Consider the following 20027-nt stretch of genomic DNA (forward strand, 5'->3'; position numbering starts at 1 on the left):
TTTATACACATATAGCAAAGGAAACTTCTATAGATTTACTGGGGGAGATTCAATTCTAAGTGATGGCCGCATAGTGTCTACAGAAGAATTAGTGATGTTACGGTACCGTAGTGTATTTGTGCTATGATGTGCAGAGCTGGACATGGGGTTGAACTGAATCTCCCCCTGTTATACTCTATTTATCAAACCCCTTATAATACTGCTGAAGCTTTTTTACCTGCAAAACATCTTTTTTAAGCTATTGTTAGTAACAGTAATAATCACACTGGAGTAACAATTAGTAAGAAGTGTCCCACCAGTAGGTTGCCATAGGTGCAATGACCAAGTCCTAGTATCAATAACACAGTGAGTAGTGTCCGATACATATACACCTGTAGGTACACTATGGCCCTCATTCAGAGGCGTCGCAAGAAGCGATCGCTCTCTCTGAATGAGGGCGGCCGCTTCCTTTTTTTTAGTGCAGCCTCCTGGTCGCTAGCTAAGCTGTGGGTTAGCTTAGCTTAGCGACCGACCAGGTTGATGGTCGCGATGGTGAACACCATCGCAACCATTGGGGCTTGCGACGAGACCCTAAGGTTGGGTCTCGGCAACCGCAAACCCCATGGAGCTTCTTGCTCTGATTGAGCAGGAAGCTCCCCACTGACATCACTGATGATGTCAGTGCGGCCGCCCACAAAACGGTAGGCGTTAAGGAACGCCTCCGTTTTTTAAACAACCCCCCCCGGGCCCACCTACAAAATGGGGCGAGCTGTCGATCAACATCGACAGCCGGCCCTTTTGTAGAGAGCTCCGGAGCGAGAGAGTTTCTCTCTCGCTCCGGGGATTGCGCACGCGCAGTGTGGCCACTGCGCGTGCACAGGGCTATCCATCAACCCGGTTGCGACCGCATCGGTGCTTGCGACCGGGTCTGAATGAGACCCAATGTCTCCATGGTGAATAAATGAAAAACAATCTTCACCTAAATGATCCTTTCAGCAGCTGTCCTGGTGCGATTTCCCTGCTCTGGTTATTGTAACCATAAAAGAGCTCTCCAAAGAGTGTCTGGTTCATGGGCACCTCAGGCATATCTCCGCAGTGTGCTCCTCCAGGGCAGGACTCGGTGACCAGGTGACACGACAAGCCATCTGGGCCAAGTTTATAGTCCTCTATGCAGCTGCAGGAGAAACACAAAAAGCGTCAAGTCAGTAATGGATTCCATGCCCTAAACTACAGAGACTTAGGGGCTGATTGTAAGTCGCGCGGATCTCTCTACACAGACGCAAACGACAAGTTTTGCACACAGCTGATGTGCAGAAGCGCATTTTGCAATTTTGCATATGTTCGTCTTATTCTGGGTCGTGCGCAGCTTGCCCTGATCTTCACCTAACATGGGGCTGATGCAAGTGCCAATACTAATGATTAAAGAAAGGGCAGACTAGATAGACCAAGTGGTTCTTATCTGCCGTCAAATTCAATGTTTCTACGTAACGATGACGGTTGCGGCGGCCGGCGCATAGTCAGTGGGCGGCACTGGTTTCCGCTTTTACGCATACAATCCCCCGCATTAGTTGAACAGATTCTGGCATTAGTATAAAGAAGTAAAAAAAGGCTCCCATGGCTGCCCGCAATACAGCCACTTTGCGTGCAACTTAATCGACATAATCGATTATCCTATTATTATATATTTTTTTCCTCTTTGTTTCATTAGGATTAGTGACCTGTAGATCAGCACAGTAACTATGTAATTGCTGGGTGGCGTCCACTGGTCTCAAAGCTAATTAAAATAGAACAAGAGCAATTAAAAGACACTGGACTAAATTAATGTTGACATAACAACCACACATACAGTATAACCACTAGTGGACTGATAATGATGCAATATCGCTTCCCTTTCCATTCATTAAACAGAACCTTTCATGATATTGTATGACTGGCGTCGGCTAACGCTGCACATTAGGCACGCCATGGGTACAGTAGGCACACCATGGGTACAGTAGGCACGCCATGGTTTGCGCAGTAGCAATAGTCTTTCTAACTTTAATCAATCCTTGCTGGGGTTCCACTTTGTCCAAGCAGTAGTAAAAGTTTGCAATAACTTAACAAAAACCCACTAGGAATAAAGTATTAAACACAAATTGTCATTATGTTTGACCTGATATTATGCTTTGTGGACATAAACATTATGTTAAATTCAGTTAAAATGAAAATTGTTCACCCCGGTGTATACAGTGGTGAATTGCCAGCTGTCTGACTATGCCCTTGCTTTGCAAGACAATTAAAAAAAAGGCCAGTAAGCTGCTAAATTTGCTGATGCAAAAAAACAGACAGTGGTTTCATCCCTGTAGAAACATGTGTAAGCATACAAATTATAATAACATACAGGTACTACAATTATCATCTACTTCTGTTACAAAATGAAGCATTGCCACTTGGAGTATGTACACAAAAACATTTAGGGGCCTAAAGAGCAAATTAATTTTGTCCTTTAAACATGTACAAACGTCTGTTTCTGCATCTTTAAGGAAAAATTAAGTATAACCTGTATTTAACAAGGCGGTAAAACATGACATATCTCTTACTGGGCAGATGTACTAAGCCTAGCAGAGAGGTGAAATGGACAGAGATGAAGTACAAACTAATCAGCTCCTAACTGTCATTCTTCGAACACAGCCTGTAACATGACAGGAACTGATTGGATGGTAGTACGGAATCGGTATGAAATACCGATGGACGGGATGCAGGCTATCAGTACACTGCCAGCGGCATCCCGAAGGTTCAAATCCCGACAGGGAAATGGTGAGTACTGTTCCCCTGTCCTATTTACGCCCTAACCCTCCTTTCCTGTACCCTAATACTAACCCTCCCTACCCTGCACCCTAACCCCACCGGTAAGTGCCTAACCCTAACCCTCCCCCTTAGTGCCTAACCATAAACCCCCCAGGTGGTGCCTGAACCAAACCCCCCCCCTGCCCTGACCCTTACCCTAACCTCACCCTTCCCGCAGCCTAATGCTAACACCCCCCCGGGGTGCCTATACCTAAGTCGTCGTGTCCTTACGACCGGGATGCCGTCTGCCGGGAACCCGACATCGGCATCATGAGTCATGTTGGGATTTCGGCGCCGGTGTTGTGGATTCCGATGCAGGGTTTCCGGCAGACGGTATCCTGCTTGTCAGGATGCTCACCACATCCCGGTTGGTACTTTATCTCCATCCACATTATCTCTCTCCAAGGCTTAGTACATAGACGCCAAAGTCTGTAACATGACGTTAAGCTGGGTACACACTAGACCAGTGGTTCTCAAACTCTGGGCCTGATTCAGAGCCGCTCGTAAGCGGCTGCTCGTTCGCTCCGAGCGAAGTTCGCACATCTGCGCATGCGTATGGGTCGTAATTAGGGATGTGCAGGCTCGGATAGGTTCGAGTTTGCACGTTGAGTTCGGATTTTTCCCTCCAAAAAAACGGAACTCAGAAAGAGGCTAAACGTCATCTTACATGGACGAACATCATCATTCCTGGAAACGTCATCTTACATTGACGAACATCATCATTCCTGGACAAAAGTCCAGGAATGATGATGTTCGTCCATGTAAGATGACGTTTAGCCTCTTTCTGAGTTCCGTTTTTTTGGAGGGAAAAATCCGAACTCAACGTGCAAACTCGAACCTATCCGAGCCTGCACATCCCTAGTCGTAATGCGCATGCGCCAACCAGTCATTGCGGTCGGAAATCGAGCGCTCGCAAAATAGCGAGTGCCTACTAATTTGAGTGACAGAATGAGGCGTTTGTGGGTGGTAACAGGGGAAGGTGCTTGAAAACGGGGAGTGGTGATCCGAACGCAGGCGTGCCAAACGGTCAAAACGGGCGTTTTAAGGGTGTGCATAATTAACAAAGCAGCGTCATCGACCACGTCACTTGGTTGTTTCTTAGCCTGAACTGTTCGCATGATTGCGGTAGGATAAACCTACTACAAGCACTGCGAGCAGTTCAGACGCCTTTCGATGTACTCGATTAATCAAATAAATAGCGGAGATGACGTAGGATGCGAGCGGCCAGGGGGCGTCTTTACAAAATAGCGAGTGCATGTTTCGTTCGCTCGCTCAGACATAGAGGCGTCAACAGACCGCAAAGAGCGAGCGCTCAATTTAAATATCCGGCCCCTTTTTCTGAACGAGCGAGCGCAAATAGCGTCCGGCTCTGAATCAGGCCCTCTGTCCTCAGGACCCCACACAGTGCATGTTTTCCAGGTCTCCTCACAGAATCACAAGTGAAATAATTACCTCCTCCTGTGGATCTTTTAAAATGTGTCAGTGAGTAATGACTACACCTGTGCTCCTGCTGGGTGACCTGTGTGGGGTCCTGAGGAACAAGTTTGAGAACCTCTGCACTAGACGATATATTGGATGATTTGTCATTTTGAGGCGATCGGAACGACACATAGTCCACATTGTCCGGTGTGTACGCAGTATTGTGTCCTGACATGCGTCCTTCGTCATATCTATAGATCTGCCTGCAGTGCAGGGCAATCTGAAGATCCGGCAGATAACACCATGCTTCTGGATGCAGCGGAGGAACGATATATCGGGCAGTCGTACACCAGATCGTGCAGTGTGTACAGACCGCCCGATACATTGTCTAGTGTGTACCCAGCATTAGGAGCTGATTGGTTGGTACTTTATCTCTCTCCAAGGCTTAGTACATCTACCCCACTTTGAGAACCGCAGCGCTCACAGCAGCTGTCCCCATAGTTTTCTATGCTGACAGCGCTAAGGGGCTATTTACCAAGATCTAAAAAGTTGCAACTAGGCTGTACTCCCTTGAACATCATTCATGGTCAGCCCATAAAATGGCTGTTTCCACTGAGTGTAGCTGACAGTCACACATCTAATCTTTAGAATAGATTATACTCCATAGAACATTGTAATGTAGAAAACATTCAACACTGCTGGTGGCTCTTACCCACAAAGCATTAAGATGTTGTACATCTCGGGGTCATCAGGGAAAGGAACCTCTTTTTGAAGGCACAATTGTTCACAGCCCCCATTAAAGCCGTCCGAACAGTCCACTCCCACCTGGCGATTATAGCAGCCCGATAGGTCTTTCATAGGACTAAGTCCTAGAGGGCACTGTGGAGAAAGAATAAATGTTTTGGGGTCCAATTATAATGTTCCATCATTTCTTATCATCTCTGAATCCAATTACACTCTGCATATTTGAGAGCTTGGCTTATTCATTTTTACATTTAGAACGTACATTCCAAAAAAAGAAAACAACGGAAGTATGTATTATTTGTGTGTTTATGTGCCCAATATAACACATTTTAATCAAGTTCCTGATAATTGATCGAGTTGTGTACAGGATGTCGGCAATCGGGATGTCGGCGATCGGGATCCCGGCGGTCAGAATCCAGACGCTGGCATCCTGACATGGTTAGGATACCGTCACTTGTCAGTTGGTATCCTAAACCTCCCCCTCTCCCTAGCCCTAACCCTCCTTTCCTGGTGCCTAAACCTAACCTCCCCCACCCTGCACCCTAAACCTAACCCCCCCTCCTTAGTGCATAACCCTTCCCCCTAGTACCTAACCCTAACCCCTACCCCTAATGCTAACCCTCTCTCTATCCCCGCTACTTACTTTCAGGATGCTGGTGGTCGTAATGTCGGCACCGTGATTCTGACAGGTGTCAGTATATCGGCGCCGGCATTCTGAGCGCCGGAATCCCCCCGGTCGGTATTATGACCGCATCCCAATTGATCTACTCGCGGGAGAAGATCACACTTTTTCGTTTCAGTCCTGAGAGTTTGTTTTCTAGAACATAAAGTTATGAACCACTTTTTAGCAGGAGTGACGCGGCTGCTATGGAATATGAGGTTGCTAAGCAATGGACTCCACTGAACAAGACTTCAAGAACAAGTTTGTGCAACCTAAAAATCCTCAAATCCTACAGCTATCACACTGAAACGGAGCCAGCGATCAAAAAGCGCAGAGAAGCAAAACTTGTTTGATAGTTCGGCAGCACAGTTCTATATCATAGGAACTCAGCTGTGCAATTAATAACCGTTTTCACTCATAATAAATAAATAATGGATAAATATGCAGAGGCAGAAGGTTCCGGGAACATAATTGCAGCTCACATGTGTTACTGAGCATAAATGATATTATGTAAAGAATAAGCTTTGCATATAATGGTTTTATGTTGCCTTTTTAATTGCTTCTTATTTTTTTATAATCGGTTGCCAAAATTCTAGCAAGGAAAAGGATTTCCTGTCATGTTCATACTCATTACTATATCAATACCAGGGTTTTATTTATTACTTGCAATATTCTCATTTACAAATTCATGACACATTTGGCCATATCCCAAATGGGTTTCCGACAATCCTTTTGTCCAATGTAACAATGAGACACCCCCAAAGAAAATGATACTTCCAGGGGGATATATTGATAAATATAACATGTTTAAGCTGGGTACACACTAGATGATGTGTGTACCCAGCGGCGACACGATATATTGGGTGGTCCGTACGCACTGCACGATCTGGTGTACGACCACACGATACATCGTTCCCCTGCGGCATCCAGAAGCATGATGTTGGCCGCCAGATCTTCAAATTGTGCTGCACACGGGACCGCGGAATATTGCGTACACACTAGACGATGTGTCGTTCTGATTCGCCTCAAAACGACAAATCGGACAATATTTCGTCTAGTGTTGTACCCAGCTTTAAACCTCTCCATTTTAGAATATGTTTCTGATTTATAGAACTATGTATGGTGATGCCACCCTCAAATAAGAAAAGAAAAAAATAAGATAATGGGTTGTCCGATGGGACAATTCATTAGAATACATTAAAAGGAAATTCTGGGCAGCATGGTTGGTGTAATGGTTAGCATTACTGCCTCAGAGCACTGAAGTCTTGGGTTCGATTCCCACCAAGGCCCTATCTGTGTGAAGTTTGAATGTTCTCCTTGTGATTGGTGGGTTTCCTCCAGGTACTGCGGTTTCCTCCAGGTACTGCAGTTTCCTCCCACACTTAAAAAAATATATTAATTGGATTCTGACAAAAAAAGAGAAACCTAGCCTATGAGGCAAATAAGAATCGCTTTTGCCGTCTATTGCAATATGCTGAACATCGCCATTAGATTTCTGTGTAAAAATCCAATATTTACTAACCATCTGGAACTCTGATGGCGATGTCCTTCATAACTTTCTTGGCTAAAACCCCATTGGATATATCCATTTTTTATAGAATCCACCATCAATCTGCAACAGAATTATAGCACTACACAGATCAATATGATCTGTACAGGATATGTTAGGTTACACTGTCAACAAATGGTTAAACTAACCCCCCCCACACACACACACACACCAAATCAATACCCAGCCCCGTACCTCTCAGTCTGGGCTGGTATTGGAAAATAGGGAGCTAAAACGGCATGGGATTAACCTTATTTTCCAAACACCGGCAATGGCCCGAACCAGCCAGGGGGGCAACGCGTGGGATACCCCTGCCATACCATTAACCAGCCTCAAACTGATCAGCGCAGGGATGGAAATAAGGATCTCTCCAAAAATATGGGGTCCCCCTCCCAAGGGACAACCAGAATGGCTGAGAGCATGGGAGCACGGTCTCATTGATTACAATGGACAGTGACCATGTTGTATGAAAGAAGAGAACCCGGGCCAGGGATTATATGAGTATTGGAGAATGAGAGATGTGTGGGGGAGAGGTTATTTATTAAAAATATGCAACAGTTGGAGTGTTCCTCATCTTTTAATATTTTTTTTTTTTTTACAGGCGGACTACAGGTGCCAGCAGGCCCTTAATGTCTGTGTATGCTGTCACTTGTAGTCCGATAAGTGCCATGGAAGGCTTGCTGGGACTTGTTGGCCACCTGTAAAAAAACAATACTATTTAACACTTTAATTACTCCTGCACCCACTGGTAACAGGGATGGTTGTCCCTCGGGAGGGGGACCCCATATTTTTTTTTGAAGGGGACATGGGAGCGTTCCGACTTCCCACGCCTGGGAAAACGGAGATTTCCTGGCCTCTTTTTACCATCTGCAGCAGCCGGCTTGCTTGACCCCATGGGTCACTTATCCAGCCGATGGTCTCACAGATAATCTAATGTTGTGTTCTAGAATGCAACTCAGATCAGTAAAGCAAGCATGCTAGAGGCATGACGCCACCTGCTACATTACCATATTAGCGCTATCATTGCTGCGACCATGTAAGCAGGTGCGATAGGTACTGCGTCCTAATCAGGCCCCAAATCCTGAGCTAATAACGTCTAAGAAGGCGCATCCTTTGTAAGGGAATACTCCCCTCTCTCATATAACAGTTGATAAGCAAGCAAAAAATACTATAGTATATAATTTCAAAGAGGGGACCCCAATCTTTCAAATATGGGCCCCTAAATTTATGGGTGCCAGGATGGTGGTTCCGTTCCTGGGCTCCACACATTTTCTGTACTGTAGATGTAGAGGTTAATACCCTTATGCCTGATGATTATAATAACTTCTTTGGGACACATAATTTGAAAGAGAGGTTAGAGATATATTCATAAAAATTCAGCCTATCAAATTCACAGGAACTAATGACATCACTATGGCGTGAAGCACTTTAATGCATCAGTGATGTCACTAATAAAAACTTCTTATGATACATAAACTCTGTATATAATATATATCCATAAATAAACCTATGAACATTTAAAGTAGATAACTTTTCAAATGCCGTCAGTTACCGTCTACCCTCTGTTTTATGTTTGTATCTCCTTTGTCAGCCTAATACTTTTGTGCATACTTTTCTGTATCATTTGTATTTGTCATTATTTATTATCCTGACTGTCCAGAGCTGCAGACAAAGATGAAAGCCCAGCACACTATTTCTATCAGATGTGAGATCACTTGTGCTATACATTATATATGCGTTACTTCCTTTGCTCTCATTGAGGTAAACCAAGCGGTAAATGACTGTGAATTAGCACCAATTAATGACCAGTGAACACTATTTGCCTAATGAAGTGATTACAAGCTAGACATGAGGTTCTTGTACTTTAATATCACTTCAGTGTCTTCTTCAATTGTATGACTATAAGCAAATATGATATACAGTAAGTAGAATTGCACATTATATGGAGTCACTCGTCTTTTTCTTTGGGCGCTATGTTTGTTTAATATCTAAAAATACGAAAAAATAATATTTAATGCTGTCACCCCTCCCTCCATTCACTGATGGGGTCAGTAAGAGGTATGTGGAGTAGCTCCTGCACTGCGGCTAAGGGTCCTTCTGTCTTATGTGTTGGGCCTGAGGAGCTTTACATAAGGTATCCATCCACTATGAGAGGACTCTACAAAAGGGATATTGATGTGAATGTATGCCAGCAGGGTAATAGGTTGGTACCGCGTAACATTGCTCAAAAGCAGTAATTCAGAATATTCCAGTCCAAAGTGCCTATGGCAACCTATGTTCCTACACAACTGCCCAAAATTACGCTATGGAACAACCCCATCCAACAAACAAACTAATAGGAACATACAGTAACTCCTGCACTATACAACTCAGCAACATTTATCAACAGCCTCCTCTAACAAGTGCTGCAGGTTACCTCACAGTGGGTCTAATCATGATTGGGGGCTTATCCGTTATCAGAGTGTTATTGGCAGTGACTTGCGGCGGTGGATACCGGAGCAATTTAATTTGCTCCGGCGTTGAGACATTGGCTTCAATTTTCGGAGTTTACTGAATATTAGGCGGTAAAATTAAATGCTAACTTTAGAAACATAATTAATCACAACCCTATCCATTTATGTATATCTCCCAACATTTGGACATAAAACATGTAGCAAAATGTGCCCCACGCCTAATCTGCCTAGACCCTGCACAAAAACGCCTGTGTTATAAATGTTGATTGGTGGATGTATCTACTGTAAGTGTAGAAAAGGAGAAATGTTGATTATGTGGCCATGCAAAGATAAACAAATGTATCACAGTGACCATGTTTATAGCGCTTAGGGGCATATATATCAAGCTGAATTTTACAGAAATTATGCAGATACTGCAGTTTCTGCATAATTTTATGTATTGTTGCTATGTACTAATCAGTGGTGTAACTAGGGTATTTGGAGCAAGGGCAAATTTAAAGAAGGAACACCCCCCCATGTGAAAAATCCGCTCGCGGCCAAAATGGGCTGGGTATGCAAATTCCGAGATCGCACTGTGTGGTGTAAGGATGCCCTCTGTCTTAGAGAGCGAAGGCAGTGAGCAAATGCAGGTGTATAAAGACGCCCACTTTCCTTTCTTAACACACGTCATCTCCAGGAAGTGTATGATTAATCGGTAACATCGAGAGCCATCGGAGCTGCACGCAGCGCTTGAGGTAGTCCCTACCCTGCCGCAAGCACTGCGATCAGTGCTGACTGAAATACAACCAGGTGACGTGTACAATGACGCCTCCATGCTAATGATGGACGCCCTTTAAACGCAATTTTGACGCCCAGACACGCCTGTGTTCGCACCACCACTCCCCCGTTCACAAGCACCTTCCCCCGTTACCACCCACAAATGGCACTGTCACTCAAGGTAGCTCTCAGTCTTTGTGCTACGAGCGCACAATTCCCGATCGCGGTGACTGGCTCGCGCACGCGCATTGCGGTGCATGCGCACAATTCGAACCATCGGCAGCTACAAGCGAACGCTTCTTAGCGTCCGGGTCTGAATCAGGCCCTAAATTCAAGCCACCTGGGTGGAGGGTTTTTACTTTGTTAATCCATTCAGTTTCGTTTCTTGCATTTTTTTCCAAGAAATCCCCTCCTCGCCAGTTTTGTTCTACTTTCTCAATGGCCATAAATTTGAGACCCCTGGGGCTTTTTTCATGGTAGGTGAAAAAAATGGTCTGACACACTGTGTGTCTTTAAACCCCTCTCAATATTATTATATATATGTTTCTCGATGTGCGCCTTAAACTTTTCATTGGTGGGTCCCACATATTGTAAGCCGCAGGGACACTCATATAGGTAAATGACCCCTTAAGGTGCTTTTCTACTGAGTATTTCTTTTTTGTTACGTTTGATATGAAGCACTGTTTGGATTTGGTAATTACAGTTTCAAGATTTCTGCAACCTTTTCAGTTGTTACAGTGGAAGAAACCTTATTACTTGCGATTCCAGCATTACTCTCCAATGGAATGTAACTAGAAGTCAGTGAGTTCTGCAGGGTTTGGTCCTCTCTCTTTTTTTTTTGGTTTCTTGTCTTTGCAAGATTTTGTTCCAAAAGTTCCTTATTGTAGAATCTTTCTTCAAATCGTTGTTTGAGGTTTGCGCTCTGTATTTCTAAGTTAGCTTCACATTAGCAATTTCTTCTAAATCTTTGGATTTGCCCTCCAGGTATGCTGTTAACCCATAGTGGGTGATGGTTGCTTGAAGCCAGTACATAATTATTACAGTCCACCTTTTTAGTTTCAATTCGGCCTTTATCAATCAAGGTTTCAAGGTCAAAATTATGACCACTGTCCTTACCGTAGGTTGAGGTGAAGTCATTATTTAATTCACTGGAATTATTGTAGATCAGGAATGTTTTCAGGTCGTCGTCCCATATGAGCAGAACGTCATCTATACAATGTATCCAAAGGCTTATATTCTTTACAAATGGGTTGTTGCTCCAGACTTGATCGTCCTCCCATTTCATCACAAATCAGTTCGGGTAACTTGGAGCAAAGCGACTATCTATCGCTGTCCCGGTGATCTCCTTATAGTATTTGCCTTCATACTAAAAATAATTATGCTCTAAGATATATTCATTGCTACTCATAATACAGTTAACTCGGCTGTTTGGAAGGTCTTAGTTGTTGCGCAGGTAGTGTTACATGCGAGCGCATGCGTGTCACATCCAAGTATGCAATGGATGTTTGTATTTAACTTAATTAGTACTTTCATTTTATATTTGCATCTGAATTTAATTGTATATTACATGGTAAATGCAGCTTTAGAACTTACTGTAAAAATAACACTGTCCATATGCAGGCAGACTGACTCGCAGAAGACTCTTCATTTAAGTACTGTATTGTGTACAAGTTGGGTTCTGACTGTTGTAAAACGTTTATACCTTTACATAGTCCCCTAAGAGCTTAATGCATCCACTTGCTCCAGCACTAGGCAGCTATGAGCAGGTGCTTGTCAGGTATAACATGCTCAGACATCAGACTGCAGTATGATGCTGGACAATCAGTTTAATTTTGGGACCTTCAAGTCCTGTACTTCTAGGGGTATATTTATTTAAGTGCGGGTTCATCGGAGTGGAGGTGTTGCCCCTAGAAACCAATCAGGTTCTACTTATCATTTATCTAGCACATTCTAAAACATAATAGCTAGAATCTGATTGCTATAAACCCGCACTTTAGTAAATATACACAATAGAGTCTGCCATCTGGGCAGGGTGCAGCAGGAGTGGGCCCCCGCATTATATCACAGTAATGCCATGTTGCCTATAATAGCTGTCTAATGAAAACATGATCAAAAGTCTTTTTCTTCCTAGTATTCACCAGTGAGGTCTGAGATGTGATTTCAGACTTAATGCCAGCGATGATACGGTATAATAAATACACTGTCCTACATTCCTCACACACTGACTTCTGCTATTGCTGATAATTTGCATTTCTACAATTCCTGGAGGGTAATTCTGAATAAGTGCCCAATATATAAAGAGATTCTCAGTACACTGATCACCAGGGAGTGTGTTTTCATTGTAAAGCATAGACCACATGTAGATTTATGCTCTGTGGCCCCAGTGGCAGCTCCTGTGCTGACATATGGGCCCCAGTGAATCTGCTGGTAAGGAAGAGAAAATCTGTTTATTGTTATCATACGCAAAATGCCTTAAATGGGAAGCTGTGCCCAGGGCCCTCTGGCCGGCAGTTTGAATCCCGTCCGCGGCAGGCCGACAGAAGCGGAGATCCCGGCAGCTGAAGCCCGACAGCGCTGGAAATCCCAATCGTCCGAAGGTAAGTAAAAACTAACCTAACCCCCTAACCATAACCCTCCTTAGGGGTGCCTAACCCTAACCACCCCCCCAAGTGCCTAAACCTATTACCCCTGTAAGTGCCTAACCCCCCCCTTCCCCGCTGCCTAAACCTAAGTCCCCCGGGGGGGTGCCTAACCCTAAGGTCCCCCCGGCGGTAACTAATGCTAACCCTCCCTCCCCCTAGCCTAACCCTAACCCTCCCGGGGGGGTGCCTAACCCTAAGTCCCCCCCGGAGGTGCCTAATCCTAACCCTCCCTCCCCCTAGCCTAATCCTCCCGTGGGCGTGCCTAACCCTAAGTCCCCCCCAGGTGCCCTAAACCTAACCCTCCCCCCCGCGGCTGTCCGCTCGAGGCGCCAGGCATCCTTTCGATCGGGATGCCGGGCGCCTGCCTCCTGGCGTCGGGAAAATGACAGGCGTCTAGATATAGATGCTTGTCATTTAACCCTCGCCGGGATAAAGCAGTCAGAAAGCCGTCTGTCGGGATTAAGACAGCCGGTTTCCCGATTGCATCCCGTACCCAGGGACCAGTATAAGGTTACTAGGTCCCTAGGCTCCTACCCCCACCTGGCCACTTCTTACCTTCATTATTTATTGTAAACACAGTCCAAACTAGACAGACTTATATTGTGTATGTAAAACGTAACAACTAGACATAATAAAATATATATTGTCTATAAGGTTTCTGCAAAAGCCTAAACAGAGAGCGCCAAAACAATATGGTGGAGACTGCGCTAAGAACTTGTTATTATTAAACACTAGAAAACATTGCGCACAAAGTGGTTGGGTTTAGTCGCATGAAAGGACTACCGCTGATCAAAGTGCTGGGCGCGATCGCGAAACGTGCTGTTTGGTAGCCCAAACAGGTCAGTTTTTGCCCATTAAAGCTCGCAGTCCCCCTGGGGCAGTGAGCTGAAATGGTGCGATGGCAGCTTATCGCACCCAACAGAAGCAACAATTGAATAGCTCCTATCGGGCGCGTAAAGAGACGAAACAATTGAATACGGACTATAAAATATATCAATATAAAACACTATGCTTAAAACCATACTTATAAAAGAAAGGCACAAATCAGAGTATATTTATCAGTCTACTGTGATAAAACGCTCTTAATTAGTCTTGTATATTAGCCGATAATTGTCTGTACAAAAAGGTCCCAATAACAGTTACTTATATGATGTATAATTTTGGGATCCAAAATGTCCCACTGGCTTAGCTATCAAGTACCATCTACCTTGTTCCAAGTGTCGTAACTAGCAGTCACTACGCCTTTGTCGGACACACCCCCTGACCGGGTGACGCTATGATGTCATGCTGAGGGGGCGGGGGCACCGAGGGAGACTCTACAGGCTGCAGTGTGCATGTCTGGCACATCTGAAAGACACTCCGGGGCGGCACTGCAGCAACGATCCTGGATGCAGGGTGCCGTTCCAGGTACCCTGCTAGCCAGAAACAAGGTCTGTGGGGCAGCAACGGTGCCGCCCACAGAGTCCTGCGCTCTGCACAAAGCACTGCTTGCATGCCCGCAGTTTTGGCCCTGCATGTTCCGTCTATACGAAACTGTTAGGAAATGTGTAGGATTGTTATTGTAGATTGTATTAATGAGAAGACATAATGTAATACGGAGCGAGTGCCATGAAACGGCCCAATCTCAGTGAATATGGCTGTAGATGTAAAATGGCAATAACTTACAATAAAAGGCAAAACCAACTTGTAAAGGAATTCTGCATGTTGTGTGTATGATTGTAAGTCTCACATCAAGGATCTCAGCCAAGCTTGGTGTCTGAATAATATATAGTAATAATACATACACCTAAAGAGTATAAAATGAATTGTAGTTCTGGGTTACCTGGAAATTGCTTATGTGAGTGGCTAATTAATGAGATTAATGGGATTAGTTATTAAATGGTCATTAAAGAGTTTTCCTTCCTATTAGCTATTTAATTTCAATAGGTATAATCATGGGTAGTATCGCTGGCATATCTGATCTTACTGGGCTTTGTCTGACTTGTGGGTGAGGTACTGCCAACTTCATCACGTCGTTGGTACTCATTATCTCTGGTACATTAAAACTTGCTGCACTTTATCAGTGAGCATATTTCACTTTACTGTGCATCATCCATGTCATTTTACTTCTTTAGATTATAACTGGCATATCATATGCAGCGCGGCATTATTGATTGTGTACCAGATCCTGCTGTGCATTATAGGCCTGATTCTGAGTCGCATGCAAAATGCAAGGACTGAGATGCCCACTTTTAGCGCCCATGCACACTGTAATACTAATTTGTGTGTCCTTATACGCCACCATTGGTCACACAAACAAATATTGCACCAGCCCTATGGCGGGTACAGTTTCTCCGCCTAAATACGGTCTCCTATGCTTGCAGCTGTGCGTCTGGGAATGCGGCCGCTTGCACTGACACGCCAGAGACACTCCCATAATATGGCCCAGTTTTGCGTGCACTACTAGCCACCTCCTCCCAGTCACTGCACAGCATTGATTATGCCGCCACCTTTCCGATGCCATTTGAATCGATCCCAACAGCACCTATATGTGTTCGCATGCACCTTAGCGGTTTTCATACATTTTTGCCCATTCGCAGATGGAAATAATCGCAAAGCTACGCGAGCATCTGCATTGTGTGTGGATTACATGCGACTCAGAATCAGGCCCTATTAGTCACATATCCCATTTTGTTGGAATTATTCCTGCTACAATTTGATCATTTTTTTTTGAGAGACACGGAGGGGGCAAAGGGAGAGACTTGGAGGGGGCAAAGGGAGAGAGATATTGAGGGGGCAAAGGGAGAGAGACATGGAGGGGGCAAAGGGAGAGAGACATGGAGGGGGCAAAGGGAGAGACTTGTAGGGGGCAAAGGGAGAGGTATTGTGGGGGCAAAGGGAGAGAGACATGGAGGGGCAAAGGGAGAGAGACATGGAGGGGGCAAAGGGAGAGACTTGGAGGGGGCAAAGGGAGAGACTTGGAGGGTGCAAAGGGAGAGAGACATGGAGAGGGCAAAGGGAAAGAGACATGGAGGGGGCAAAGGGAGAGAGACATGGAGGGGGCAAAGGGAGAGAGACATGGAGGGGGCAAAGGGAGAGAGACATGGAGGGGGCAAAGGGAGAGACATGGAGGGGGCAAAGGGAGAGACATGGAGGGGGCAAAGGGAGAGACATGGAGGGGGCAAAGGGAGAGACATGGAGGGGACAAAGGGAGCGAGACATGGAGGGGGCAAAGGGAGAGACATGGAGGGGGCAAAGGGAGAGACATGGAGGGGGCAAAGGGAGAGACATGGAGGGGGCAAAGGGAGAAACATGGAGGGGACAAAGGGAGCGAGACATGGACGGGGCAAAGGGAGAGAGACATGGAGGGGGCAATGGGAGAGGGACATGGAGGGGGCAAAGGGAGAGAGATGGGGGAGGCAATGGGAGAAAGATGGAGGGGGCAATGGGAGAGAGACAGAGAGGAGAATAGGAGTTAGGCTGAGTGGGCAATGGGAGTGAGACGGATGGGGCAATGGGTAAGAATAGCACAGTTTTCATCTTTCTTTTTAAAATACTTATTACATTATTTTGACCCAACTGCTTATAAAAAGGGACTCCTCAGTAATTATTTTGGCTATAAGGTGCCTTTAAAATATTACTCTCCTGGCATGGGCTACAGGCTGCTGTTATACATTCTTAATACTCTCCATACATGGGCTACAGGCTGCTGTTACATGCCTAATCCTCTCCTGGCATGGGCTACAGGCTGCTGTTACATTCCTAATACTCTCCTGGCATGGGCTACAGGCTGCTATTACATGCCTAATCCTCTCCTGGCATGGGCTACAGGCTGCTGTTACATTCCTAATCCTCTCCTGGCATGGGCTACAGGCTGCTGTTACATTCCTAATACTCTCCTGGCATGGGCTGCAGGCTGCTGTTACATTCCTAATACTCTCCTGGCATGGGCTGCAGGCTGCTGTTACATTCCTAATACTCTCCTGGCATGGGCTGCAGGCTGCTGTTACATTCCTAATACTCTACTGGCATGGGCTACAGGCTGCTGTTACATTCCTAATACTCTCCTGGCATGGGCTACAGTCTACTGTTTCATTCCTAATACTCTTCTGACATGGGCTACAGGCTGCTGTTACATTCCTAATCCTCTCCTGGCATGGGCTGCAGGCTGCTGTTACATTCCTAATACTCTCCTGGCATGGGCTACAGGCTGCTGTTACATTCCTAAAACTCTCCTGGCATGGGCTACAGGCTGATGTTACATTCCTAATCCTCTCCTGGCATGGGCTACAGGCTGTTGTTACATTCCTAATACTCTCCTGGCATGGGCTACAGGCTGATGTTACATTCCTAATACTCTCCTGGCATGGGCTACATGCTGATGTTACATTCCTAATCCTCTCCTGGCATGGGCTACAGGCTACTATTACATTCCTAAAACTCTCCTGGCATGGGCTACAGGCTGTTGTTACATTCCTAATCTTCTCCTGGCATGGGCTACAGGCTACTGTTACATTCCTAATACTCTCCTGGCATGGGCTACAGGCTGCTGTTACATTCCTAATACTCTCCTGGCATGGGCTACAGGCTACTGTTACATTCCTAATACTCTCCTGGCATGGGCTACAGGCTACTGTTACATTCCTAATACTCTCCTGGCATGGGCTACAGGCTACTGTTACATTCCTAATACTCTCCTGGCATGGGCTGCAGGCTGCTGTTACATTCCTAATACTCTCCATACATGGGTTACAGGCTGCTGTTCCCTGTCCTCATGTCCCCTATTTTTATTGAAAGGCCAGAAATGGTGCCAGAGATGCAGAGCGCTCCGATTTCTCTTGAAAACTATTCTATAGCAATGAATTATACATACACAAGCTATTCATTATTATTATTTGCTGTGAAGTGCCCACGCAGGCTGTAGAATTGTGCACAAAGTAACAAGAGAGGCGCCTCACAGTTCTGGCCATCTCGCTTCCGCGTGCTTCTTGCCGTCCGGTATTATCTTTGTTATGTTAAACTGTTATCCAAGGTGAGATCTAGGTTAAAAAAAAGCTTCATGTGGCGCTGAGTCTATAATGCCTATTGATTGATGTGTCCCAGCTAAAAAAAAAAAAGCTGAATACATATGTTTCATTGCAGCAAATGTGTGAATGCTCCCCCTTTCTCTTTCCCTGCACCTGACTTTTATTTTGCCGGGATTTTTTTTTTCTTCTCTTCTGCCATCATTTGAAAGTTGCACGCTGAGCTCTTTTATATTTGCCTGCCACGCAATCCTTCATTCTAAATATACTCTTCTCTCCTGGCGTCTCTTACAATTCTCACCTCCATTCCCCTGTTATCCTGTTCTCTGTTTCACAATCACAGACTGCTTGTGATTCGATTTCTCTTGTTAACAGATCTCTTCCCTCAGAGGGGAACAAAATACCACTGACACCTTTTCTTTCTGCCTTTGCCTGTCTTTCACAGAGCAGGTGCACCGAGGTGTCACGTACTAAATACGGGGCTGTGTGATCGCAAGTCCTCCCTCCCTACCCACTAGCATCAACACGCCAGGTGCTACATTGCAACTGAGGTAGGGTGCATTATGGTCTCCGACTACCCTCATTTTACAGGGCCAAGCATATGTTCCACTGCTTAAACCTAACTACATGCAAATAAGTTAAATCTAAATATTTATAAGTAATGTTTCAGCTGATGTACTCACTCATTTGACTCAATTTTCTGAAAATTCTTTTAACCACTTAACTAGCAAATTTATTTTCACAAAAAAAGTCAGAAATATATATATATATATATATTTAATTGTAAAAAATATATATCTAGGGGGTGTTTTGTACACCCTGTGCCCATAGGCCCCCATTATAAAATAATTTCCCACCCCCCGCCCACCCCAGTGGAAATAGCCCCACCCCCTCTCATGGCAAAAGATACCCAACAATGTTGCCCATCACCTTAATGGTAATAGATCCCAGTGGCAGGGGCCACATCCCCAGTGTCAGGCTCACATGAATTGGTACCCTCCCATCCTTCCCATATGTCACTTGTTTGTGTATATTTTTTATATATATACGACATCCAACCAAAAATCCTTTGTCGAGCATAACCCACCGCCACAGCCCCAATCCCCCCCAGTGCCAAAAGATTTTTCCCCCATCACCCCCCCTTCCCACCATAGTCCTTCCCCCTTATTGCAGGGGGCAGCAGAATGTGATCATCAGTCCCTCCGCTGCAGCTGATCCGTGCATGTCAGTGGTCACTGGGCCTGATTCAGCAGTGCAGATTCTGCGTATGTGCAGAACGGGTCTGCGAGTCCGCTTGCAAACTGGCAGCAGACTGTCAGTGATTGACAGTCTGCTGCCATTTGGGGGCGGGGAGGGGGCGGTGACAAACTTCGTTACCCGAAGTGGAGGCGTGTCACCGCCGTTGGGGGGGAGGAAAGAGGCCAGGATCTCCGTCGGATGACAGAGATTTTCTGGCCTCTTCCTGTAAACGGCGGCTGGCTGCGGGACCCTATGGGTCACAGCAGCCGGCCGATGGTACGCAGATTAATCAATGCTGCGTTTTACAATGCAGCTCGGTTAAGTAAAGCACAGGGGGCATGATGCCTCATGTGCATTACTATATCTGCAAAGGATTGCAATTGCAATGCTGCCTGAGTGCATACATCATATATCTATAGCCTGAGTGCATACATCATATATCTATAGCCTGAGTGCATACATCATATATCTATAGCCTGAGTGCATACATCATATATCTATAGCCTGAGTGCATACATCATATATCTATAGCCTGGGTGCAGCTTTGCAATTACGATCCTTACAGAATCAGGCCCACAGTCCACAACAACACTCCCGGGGAGGAGGAGATCCGTTTTGCACATGTGGAGAACGGATTTCCCTCATAACAGATGTAGCAGGACAGCATGGATACATAGGGCTGTTTCACACCAGCCGGTTCTCCCTGGCCAGCAAAAAACAGGGCACAAGCCGGCCCTTTTTATTTCCGGCAATCAT

General features: G+C 45.4%; 1 protein-coding gene across 2 annotated transcripts in view; it reads right to left on the reverse strand.

The window, feature by feature from the left end:
- ASTN1 (astrotactin 1) overlaps positions 1–20027 on the reverse strand; it is a 408165-nt gene that overhangs the window by 65045 nt on the left and 323093 nt on the right. For both annotated transcript variants that reach the window (XM_088461906.1, XM_088461905.1), the window contains exons 12-13: positions 4937–5103; positions 959–1153 (exon numbers count right to left, since the gene is read on the reverse strand). In XM_088461906.1, coding sequence (XP_088318032.1) covers positions 959–1153; positions 4937–5103 — 362 coding nt within the window. The remainder of the gene's footprint in view (positions 1–958; positions 1154–4936; positions 5104–20027) is intronic.

The sequence above is a fragment of the Taudactylus pleione genome, unplaced genomic scaffold (genome assembly GCF_031769625.1).
Source record: "Taudactylus pleione unplaced genomic scaffold, aTauple2 ptg001123l, whole genome shotgun sequence".
Taxonomy (NCBI): Eukaryota; Metazoa; Chordata; class Amphibia; order Anura; family Myobatrachidae; genus Taudactylus; species Taudactylus pleione.